This window comes from Rhinoderma darwinii, chromosome 7 (genome assembly GCF_050947455.1).
Source record: "Rhinoderma darwinii isolate aRhiDar2 chromosome 7, aRhiDar2.hap1, whole genome shotgun sequence".
Taxonomy (NCBI): Eukaryota; Metazoa; Chordata; class Amphibia; order Anura; family Rhinodermatidae; genus Rhinoderma; species Rhinoderma darwinii.
Genome location: NC_134693.1, coordinates 11,968,250 through 11,979,830, shown reverse-complemented (window position 1 = coordinate 11,979,830; position 11,581 = coordinate 11,968,250). Strand labels below are relative to the sequence as shown.

Sequence of the window (11,581 nt, the reverse complement as noted above, 5' to 3'; positions counted from 1 at the left end):
CGTCGATGCCCTTCACTTTCTATCAACTTTCAGTAAGTATAACATCTGACTGATTTTTGGTGATCCTGGGGGTCAGACAAGTGCTGAAGTGCCACTGTCGATTTACTGCAGCACCCAAAACAGCGCCACTCTCAGCCATGTGGCTGTGTCTGGTACAGCGCTCATAGACATTGAATGTAGCAGCGTGGCGCATATGTGACCACCGCTCTATTCAAAGTCCTCCTCACACCGCACCCCTGTTCTAGTGATCGGTAAGGGCCCCAGTAATCAGACAAAAAAATGTTTGATAAATTTGTAAAAAAAAAAGAGACAGACAAATAAAATAAAGTATAAACTATTTTTTTTCCATTAAAACTTTATTTATTGCATAAAAGAGATAAAACATTGAAATACTATTCATATTAAGTATCGCTGTAACTATAATGACTCGCAGAATAAAGTTAACACATTATTTATACCGCACGGCAAACGGCGTAAAAAAATAGACCTGAGAAAACAATGGCGGAATTGCTTTTTTTTTTTGTGTGTGCGTTGCTCCCCATGAAATGTATAAAAGTTTAACACTAAGATATTTGTTCCTTAGAATGTTGCTATTAAATAATACAACTTGTCCTGCAAAAAACAAGCCCTCGTATATGTACGTAAATAATGAAAAAATATAAAGTTTCGCTGTCGGAAAACAGTGAGGCAAAATGTCGTCAAGGTCAAAATTGGTGGTGTCCTAAGGGGTTAAAAAACTGTGTTTGAATGTGAATGAATGTGAATAGTCCTCAAAACTGTGCAGAGCCCAGCAGTGAAATATAGTATCATGTCGCCATCTAGTGTTAGAATGTGGAATATTCACTCTTCGTAAAAAGGGTTTGTTCAGATTCAGGTAAGTAAAACGTCTCACACAACAATCATTACATTCTATATTATACTCCAGAGCTGTACTCACTATTCTGCTGGTGGAGTCACTGTGTACATACATTACATTACTTATCCTGTACTGATCCTGAGTTACATCCTGTATTATACTCCAGAGCTGCACTCACTATTCTGCTGGTGGAGTCACTGTGTACATACATTACATTACTTATCCTGTACTGATCCTGAGTTACATCCTGTATTATACTCCAGAGCTGCACTCACTATTCTGCTGCTGGAGTCACTGTGTACATGCATGACATTACTTATCTTATCCTATAGTCACAGCCTGTATTATACTTCAGAGTTGTAGTCACAATTTGGTTAATTGTTATTGGAAACAGTCAGCAAGCTTGTTGACAGACACAGAGAAATAAGCAAACAGAGCTCTGAATTAAAATGGGTAGTCCACTTTAAAATGCAATAGGACTGCTTCTACGTGTAATATTGGATGTATCAGTAGGTGGGGTCGGATTCATCAATGGTGGCAGTTCCAGCTTTATCTAAAGTTCTAGATTCCCAATAAATAATTGCTATAAAGAAGTTTGGGGTCTGTTAATACTTAGATATAAGCTACCTGCACTCAGTCTTCCAGTAGTTCAGTGCTGAGGGTATTAGTCCAAGCGACTAAATTGTCCACTTCTTCCTCCAGTGGTTCTCCGTCCCGAGCAGATCCTGGATATGATGAGGTCTTGTTGTCTATGTGATGCCTCTTCTCATAGTATCTCTCTGTATCCGGTTCTATATCTGCGATGGATCCAAATTTCCGAGTTTCTAATGGGAGGAAATAAAAATAAGATTATAATTAACCAAGCAAATAAAATCACTGGTGATCACATGAACATCTCCATCTCAAGCTCTACAGCATGAGAACGCTGCAAACAGCTCCTCATATCTCAGCTTCTTGGACCCCTGTGTGTATGTTTTCAGCAGTTCTCAGATTTTGGGGTGTGGTCCATACTGTAACATGTGCCATATTTTTTTAATCGTGTGCAACATTTTCCACGTCAAAATACTTGCAGCATGTCCTGCAAAGTTTTTGAATTTTGTAAAGAATGTTCCCAGAACATAATCAGGGAAAAAACACCAGGAAAAGTTTGACTAGTGGATATAAAAGTCCACCCTGCCCTCTAGTGTTCACTTTTAGAAGCACAGGGTTTACTAAACTTTTTGGTATGGTGCATGCATTATATGTATTACTTTCTCTCCTGTCCCTTCATGTTCCTCAGCATCGCTCCTTGTCCCCACATTGTACTTCATACCTGACAATCTGCACAGCAAACATTCCCGGGCATCTTCCTCTCTTAGAGAAGGGATTGTTCTTGTACGGTCACTAAGAAGTCCATGGATAATGATGCTGTATCTGCAAATGTATATAATTATATATGTACAGCTGGTATAACCTGGGTATCTCCTGTATATAATTATATATGTACAGCTGGTATAACCTGGGTATCTCCTGTATATAATTATATATGTACAGCTGGTATAAGTTATACATCTTCCTGTATATAGTGATATGGAGCATGCTGGTATAACCTGGGTATCTTCTGTATATAATTATATATGTACAGCTGGTATAAGTTATACATCTTCCTGTATATAGTGATATGGAGCATGCTGGTATAACCTGGGTATCTTCTATATATAATTATATATGTACAGCTGGTATAAGTTATACATCTTCTTGTATACAGTGATATGTAGCATGCTGGTATAACCTGGGTATCTCCTGTATATAATTATATATGTACAGCTGGTATAAGTTATAGATCTTCTTGTATATAGTGATATGGAGCATGCTGGTATAACCTGGGTATCTTCTGTATATAATTATATATGTACAGCAGGTATAAGTTATACATCTTCTTGTATATAGTGATATGGAGCATGCTGGTATAACCTGGGTATCTTCTGTATATAATTATATATGTACAGCTGGTATAAGTTATACATCTTCTTGTATATAGTGATATGGAGCATGCTGGTATAACCTGCGTATCTTCTGTATATAATTATATATGTACAGCTGGTATAAGTTATACATCTTCTTGTATATAGTGATATGGAGCATGCTGGTATGACCCGGGTATCTTCTGTATATAATTATATATGTACAGCTGGTATAAGTTATACATCTTCTTGTATATAGTGATATGGAGCATGTTGGTATAACCTGGGTATCTTCTGTATATAATTATATATGTACAGCTGGTATAAGTTATACATCTTCTTGTATATAGTGATATGGAGCATGCTGGTATAACCTGGGTATATTCTGTATATAGTTATATATGTACAGCTGGTGTAAGTTATACATCTTCTTGTATATAGTGATATGGAACATGCTGGTATAACCTGGGTATCTTCTGTATATAATTATATATGTACAGCTGGTATAAGTTATACATCTTCTTGTATATAGTGATATGGAGCATGCTGGTATAACCTGGGTATCACCTGTATATAATTATATATGTACAGCTGGTATAAGTTATACATCTTCTTGTATATAGTGATATGGAGCATGCTGGTATAACCTGGGTATCTTCTGTATATAATTATATATGTACAGCTGGTATAAGTTATACATCTTCTTGTATATAGTGATATGGAGAATGCTGGTATAACCTGGGTATCTTCTGTATATAATTATATATGTACAGCTGGTATAAGTTATACATCTTCTGTATATAGTGATATGGAGCATGCCGGTATAACCTGGGTATCTCCTGTATATAATTATATATGTACAGCTGGTATAAGTTATACATCTTCTTATATATAGTGATATGGAGCATGCTGGTATGACCCGGGTATCTTCTGTATATAAATATATATGTACAGCTGGTATAAGTTATACATCTTCTTGTATATAGTGATATGGAGCATGTTGGTATAACCTGGGTATCTTCTGTATATAATTATATATGTACAGCTGGTATAAGTTATACATCTTCTTGTATATAGTGATATGGAGCATGCTGGTATAACCTGGGTATCTTCTGTATATAATTATATATGTACAGCTGGTATAAGTTATACATCTTCTTGTATATAGTGATATGGAGCATGCTGGTATAACCTGGGTATCTTCTGTATACAATTATATATGTACAGCTGGTATAAGTTATACATCTTCTTGTATATTGTGATATGGAGCATGCTGGTATAACCTGGGTATCTTCTGTATATAATTATATATGTACAGCTGGTATAAGTTATACATCTTCTTGTATATTGTGATATGGAGCATGCTGGTATAACCTGGGTATCTTCTGTAGATAATTATATATGTACAGCTGGTATAAGTTATACATCTTCTTGTATATAGTGATATGGAGCATGCTGGTATAACCTGGGTATCTTCTGTAGATAATTATATATGTACAGCTGTTATAAGTTATACATCTTCTTGTATATAGTGATATGGAGCATGCTGCTACAACCTGGGCATCTTCTGTATATAATTATATATGTAAAACTGGTATAAGTTATACATCTTCTTGTATATAGTGATATGGAGCATGCTGCTACAACCTGGGTATCTTCTGTATATAATTATATATGTACAGCTGGTATAAGTTATACATCTTCCTGTATATAGTGATATGGGGCATGCTGGTATAACCTGGGTATCTTCTGTATATAATTATATATGTACAGCTGGTATAAGTTATACATCTTCTTGTATATAGTGATATGGAGCATGCTGGTATAACCTGGGTATCTTCTGTATATAATTATATATGTACAGCTGGTATAAGTTATACATCTTCTTGTATATAGTGATATGGAGCATTCTGGTATAACCTGGGTATCTTCTGTATATAATAATATATGTACAGCTGGTATAAGTTATACATCTTCCTGTATATAGTGATATGGAGCATGCTGGTATAACCGGTGTATCTTCTGTATATAATTATACATGTACAGCTGGTATAAGTTATACATCTTCTTGTATATAGTGATATGGAGCATGCTGGTATAACCTGGGTATCTTCTGTATATAATTATATATGTACAGATGGTATAAGTTATACATCTTCTTGTATATAGTGATATGGAGCATGCTGGTATAACCTGGGTATCTTCTGTATATAATTATACATGTACAGCTGGTATAAGTTACACATCTTCTTGTATATAGTGATATGGAGCATGCTGGTATAACCTGGGTATCTTCTGTATGTAATTATATATGTACTGCTGGCATAAGTTATGCATCTTCTTGTATATAGTGATATGGAGCATGCTGGTATAACCTGGGTATCTTCTGTATATAATTATATATGTGCAGCAGGTATAAGTTATAAATCTTCTTTTATATAGTGATATGGAGCATGCTGGTATAACCTGGGTATCTTCTGTATATAATTATATATGTACAGCTGGTATAAGTTATACATCTTCTTGTATATAGTGATATGGAGCATGCTGGTATAACCTGAGTATCTTCTGTATATAATTATATATGTACAGCTGGTATAAGTTATACATCTTCTTGTATATAGTGATATGGAGCATGCTGGTATAACCTGGGTATCTCCTGTATATAATTATATATGTACAGCTGGTATAAGTTATACATCTTCTTGTATATAGTGGTATGGAGCATGCTGGTATAACCTGGGTATCTTCTGTATATAATTATATATGTGCAGCTGGTATAAGTTATACATCTTCTTGTATATAGTGATATGGAGCGTGCTGGTATAACCTGGGTATCTCCTGTATATAATTATATATGTACAGCTGGTATAAGTTATACATCTTCCTGTATATAGTGATATGGAGCATGCTGGTATAACCTGAGTATCTTCTGTATATAATTATATATGTACAGCTGGTATAAGTTATACATCTTCTTGTATATAGTGGTATGGAGCATGCTGGTATAACCTGGGTATCTTCTGTATATAATTATATATGTGCAGCTGGTATAAGTTATACATCTTCTTGTATATAGTGATATGGAGCGTGCTGGTATAACCTGGGTATCTCCTGTATATAATTATATATGTACAACTGGTATAAGTTATACATCTTCCTGTATATAGTGATATGGAGCATGGTGGTATAACCTGGGTATCTTCTGTATATAATTATATATGTACAGCTGGTATAAGTTATACATCTTCTTCTATATAGGGATATGGCACATGCTGGTATAACCTGGGCATATTCTGTATATAATTATATATATGTACAGCTGGTATAAGTTATACATCTTCTTGTATATAGTGATATGGAGCATGCTGGTATAACTTAAGTATCTCTTGTATATAATTATATATGTACAGCTGGTATAAGTTATACATCTTCTTGTATATAGTGATATGGAGCATGCTGGTATAACCTGGGTATCTTCTGAATATAATTATATATGTACAGCTGGTATAAGTTATACATCTTCTTGTATATAGTGATATGGAGCATGCTGGTATAACCTGGGTATCTTCTGTATATAATTATATATGTACAGCTGGTATAAGTTATACATCTTCTTGTATATAGTGATATGGAGCATGCTGGTATAACCTGGGCATCTTCTGTATATAATTATATATGTACAGCTGGTATAAGTTATACATCTTCTTGTATATAGTGATATGCTGGTATAACCTGGGTATCTTCTGTATATAATTATATATGTACAGCTGGTATAAGTTATACATCTTCTTGTATACAGTGATATGGAGCATGCTGGTATAACCTGGGTATCTTCTGTATATAATTATATATGTACAGCTGGTATAAGTTATACATCTTCTTGCATATAGTGATATGGAGAATGCTGGTATAACCTGTTTATCTTCTGTATATAATTATATATGTACAGCTGGTATATGTTATACATCTTCTTGTGTATAGTGATATGGAACATGCTGGTATAGCCTGGGTATCTTCTGTATATAATTATATATCTACAGCTGGTATAAGTTATACATCTTCCTGTATATAGTGATATGGAGCATGCTGGTATAACCTGGGTATAGACTGTATATAATTATATATGTACAGCTGGTATAAGTTATACATCTTCTTGTATATAGTGATATGGAGCATGCTGGTATAACCTGGGTATAGACTGTATATAATTATATATGTACAGCTGGTATAAGTTATACATCTTCTTGTATATTGTGATATGGAACATGCTGGTATAGCCTGGGTATCTTCTGTATATAATTATATATGTATAGCTGGTATAAGTTATACATCTTCTTGTATATAGTGATATGGAGCATGCTGGTATAACCTGGGTATGTTCTGTATATAATTATATATGTATAGCTGGTATAAGTTATACATCTTCTTGTATATAGTGATATGGTGCATGCTGGTATAACCTGGGTATCTTCTGTATATAATTATATATGTACAGCTGGTATAAGTTATACATCTTCTTTTATATAGTGATATGGAGCATGCTGGTATAACCTGGGTATCTTCTGTATATAATTATATATGTACAGCTGGTATAAGTTATACATCTTCTTGTATATAGTGATATGGAGCATGCTGGTATAACCTGGGTATCTTCTGTATATAATTATATATGTACAGCTGGTATAAGTTATACATCTTCTTGTATATAGTGATATGGAGCATGCTGGTATAACCTGGGTATCTTCTGTATATAATTATATATGTACAGCTGGTATAAGTTATACATCTTCTTGTATATAGTGATACGGAGCATGCTGGTATAGCCTGGATATCTCCTGTATATAATTATATATGTACAGCTGGTATAAGTTATACATCTTCTTGTATATAGTGATATGGAGCATGCTGGTATAACCTGGGTATCCTCTGTATATAATTATATATGTACAGCTGGTATAACTAATACATCTTCTTGTATATAGTGATATGGAGCATGCTGGTATAACCTGGGCACTTTTTTAATTTTATAATGATATACAAGAAGGTCCCATTGGTGTTGTGGGTGGATGTTTTCCTTGGTACTTACGTTTTATTTCCATTTCTTATCTCTTCCATGTCTTTAGATCGTGTTCTTGATTCTCTGTATTCTGTTATAGACAAACATTTGTGCTTCGAAGTTCAGGGTAACAGTTGCCATTTTTACCACAAATACAACATAAGCAGAAGCCCCCTAGTTTTCTCCTCCGTCCCACAATGACACGCCCCTTTCACAAGCCCCACCCCTTCCATTCCAAGTGTCCCAAATTTCTGTGGGGCACTCCCATTATACCGAAAAGGTTAAAGGATATGAAAATTTAACCCTGGAATATTCCACGTAACTTACTTGTATGTTTTATAGCCTGGACAGTTTTTGATGTGGCAATTTCCTTCCACGTCTTGTGGTAATTGTCAAAGGAGACAGGTTTTATCTTCCTGAAATAGCAAATCCGGTGTCATGATCAGAAGGATGACATATGATATAAAACACAGGGGCCGAAACTGGTGCAGACAATATTATGGGGTAAGATATATAAAACTAATGCAACATTTTCGATTGCTAAATACAGCTCAGACTTGGTGCACACTCACAGGGGTCCTGGAAGATGAGATATGAGGAGCTGTTTGCAGGGTACTCACACTGTAGAGCTGTTTTTATTGGCCTGTGCTGCATGTGATATGAAGGGAACACTTTGCGCCCCGTGATTTACTTTGCCTGACTAACCAAACTTTATTGCAAATAGCTCCCCATATCTCAGCTTCTGGACATGAAGATGAGTAGGATATTTTGGCTCTGTTCAGTTTTAGTCTTTAAAAAGGTATTTATTACTTTGCTTCCATGGTTACAGACTACAAACAAACCCTGTGTAGTCTGATCTAGTAGTCATACTCCCCTCCATCTGTCCTATATTTCTTGCGACCAAACATTTGAAGGTTTGATAAGAGGTTGGGAACAGACTGCAGGATCAGACTACACAGGATTTGTTTGTAGTATGTAACCATGGAAACACACAGGTGTGCATGGTAGCTGTAGACACAAAACGGTGGGAGGTTTTTAAGTCTATTCGCAAATCTACTTCATTTGTTAGGTTTGTATTAGATGCATTAAAGCAAAGAAACAGCTGATTGCAGCCAATATCATCACTTGGAGTCAGGAAAATTACGAATTCAGTTTTTTTCCTAGTAAATCTCCTTCACTGTGTAATGAATCCTATGTCACAGCTTCAGTTTTTCAGGATCCGTGATGGATATTATGGATTTTTTATGGTTCATCGTTATCTGTTTTTAAATGTTACCTACTGACTTATAATGGATCCGCCAGGTCCCAGTTTTATCCCTATTTGCTATGCAGCACACAATCCAGGGGCGTACGCACAAATCATAGAGCCCCATAGAAAAACTTAGTATAACCCCCACTGAGAGTTCGGACAAATGTACTACTTTTTTTAAATAAGTTATTTTTCACCGTATTTTGACTTATCCTTATAGGGGTCAGAGGTCTTGTTTTCAGACGTAGGGGCGGCTCCGTTAATGCTGGCGCACCATGTGATCGCCTGTATCCCCCCCCTCTCATGCCGCACGCCATAATTTATTCACAGAGTGCACGCTTTGTTGATGAATCTGGCTTAGGATAAAAATGCCATGGAGGATATGCCATAAATGTCTGATAGACGCGGGTCGGCTGCTTCCGTAACTCCCATTGCCGCCTCATGGGATGGGGGACCCCTTTTTTGGCATAGGTGCGGGTCACAGAGGTGAGACTTGCATCTATCAGACATTTACAGCATATCCTGTGGATATTCCATAAATGTCTGTGAGGAGAATACCCCTTTAAGACGCGTGTGTCTTTTAATAAATTAGGTGCAATTCTCGACAACTGCCTTCTCCAATTTCATTGGTGCAAAATATGCCATTATTAATAAAAGAGGGCCAATGTCTCCACACATACACATTTATCTGCAACCATTCAAGCCAGGGAAGATGTAGATATTGATGTGGATGGTGATTTGAGTCCACACCAGTCCTCCATGATGAGGGGAGCGAACACTCTCAGTAGTCTTATATCTCAGCATAGGAGTGACAACATTTAGGTCTAGTTTTAGGGGGTGGCACACCTGGCAATCGGCCTTTCCTAGAGTGGCCCATGAACTGGACTTTCAGGAGCAACCTGAGAGCGGAGCACGTCAACATTCACTGCTCTGGACCACCAAGAATTTTACCATTAAAGGGTATGTGCACCTTTGAGAAAGCGTTTTTTTAAAATATATATATATATATAACAGTGTATCACTGTGTTTGGTGCAACTTTCTAATTACATTTTATTAAAAATTATTTTTACTTTTTGAGATACAGCTGCTTTGTATCCTGTATACAGAGCAGCTGTATCCAGCGCTGTGACCTGTACCCGTCAGGTCAGCAAGATTGACGGGTTCAGTGTCACCGGGTCCTGCGTGATCCACCTGTTATCGATCACATCTAAGTTATGAACTTAGATGTGATCGGAAACCGCTCGATCCTGCGTGTCTGACCCGCTGCCACTAAACCCGTCATTGCCTCTGATATGACGGGTACAGGTTTCAGCGCTGGATACAGCTGCTCTCTATACAGGATACAAAGTAGCTGTATCTCAAAAAGTCACAAGAATTTGTAATAAAATATAATTACAAGGTTGCACCGATCACACTGATACACTGTTTTATTATTATAAATACCCAAAAACTTTTCAAGAGTGTACATAGTCTTTAAATCTTTCACAACTTTACGCTTTATATGGCAGAATTATTTGGGCATTGCATTGTGTGGGGCATATATGGCAGGGTCAGGTGGGCACTATACGGTATAATTATTTGTATATAGTATAGAGTTATCATATGGGCACTGAATGGTAGTATTGTGTAGTCATCGTATAGAGGAATTACTTTCCACTGTATGGCGGTATTACGGTATAAATATTCAGGTAAAAAGTTCATATGTATCTGTGTTTTGTGTACAGTATATATATATATATATATATATATATATATATATATATATATATATATATATATATATAGATATATATAATGTGAAATTATGAGAAGTGGTGGGGGGGGGGGGGGGGCTACTTTTCTTCTTGCCCAGGGCTCCATTTTCTATAAGGGTATGTGCACACACACTAATTACGTCCGTAGTTGACGGACGTATTTCGGCCGCAAGTAGTGGACCGAACACAGTGCAGGGAGCCGGGCTCCTAGCATCATACTTATGTACGATGCTAGGAGTCCCTGTCTCGCTGCAGGACAACTGTAATCATGTTTTCAGTACGGGACAGTAGTTCCACGGAGAGGCAGGGACTCCTAGCATCGTACATAAGTATGATGCTAGGAGCCCGGCTCCCTGCACTGTGTTCGGTCCGGTACTTGCGGCCGAAATACGTCCGTAAATTACGGACGTAATTAGTGTGTGTGCACATACCCTAAAACTGTCCCTGACAATAACGTTGATCTATAAAGTATTAAACCTAAATCCTGTTTGATATTGCTATTTACAGTATGTTGTGGAGTTGCAGGGCAGGGGCGCAGCCACCAGGGGGCACTATCAGAATACTATTTGTCAGATATTTCCATGGCACATTGCAGGCAGGTTTTATGTTTGTTTATTTGTTTTGTGAAGAGAAAGAAAATAAAATGTGTGCGCCCCGGGAAACAGTAAATCCAGTGGCGGATTAAGTAGACCATGGGCCCTGGGCTGTTAACCAAACTT

At 36.6% G+C, this 11,581-nt stretch overlaps 1 protein-coding gene across 1 annotated transcript in view; it reads right to left on the bottom strand.

The window, feature by feature from the left end:
- Window positions 1–373: 373 nt before the first annotated feature.
- Window positions 374–11,581, bottom strand: part of UBE2U (ubiquitin conjugating enzyme E2 U) — a 68,234-nt gene continuing 57,026 nt past the window's right edge. Inside the window, exons 8-11 of the mRNA XM_075832087.1 lie at window positions 8,186–8,274; window positions 7,889–7,949; window positions 2,169–2,269; window positions 374–1,680 (exon numbers count right to left, since the gene is read on the bottom strand). Of these exons, the coding sequence (XP_075688202.1) occupies window positions 1,490–1,680; window positions 2,169–2,269; window positions 7,889–7,949; window positions 8,186–8,274 (442 nt within the window). The 3' untranslated portion in view covers window positions 374–1,489. The remainder of the gene's footprint in view (window positions 1,681–2,168; window positions 2,270–7,888; window positions 7,950–8,185; window positions 8,275–11,581) is intronic.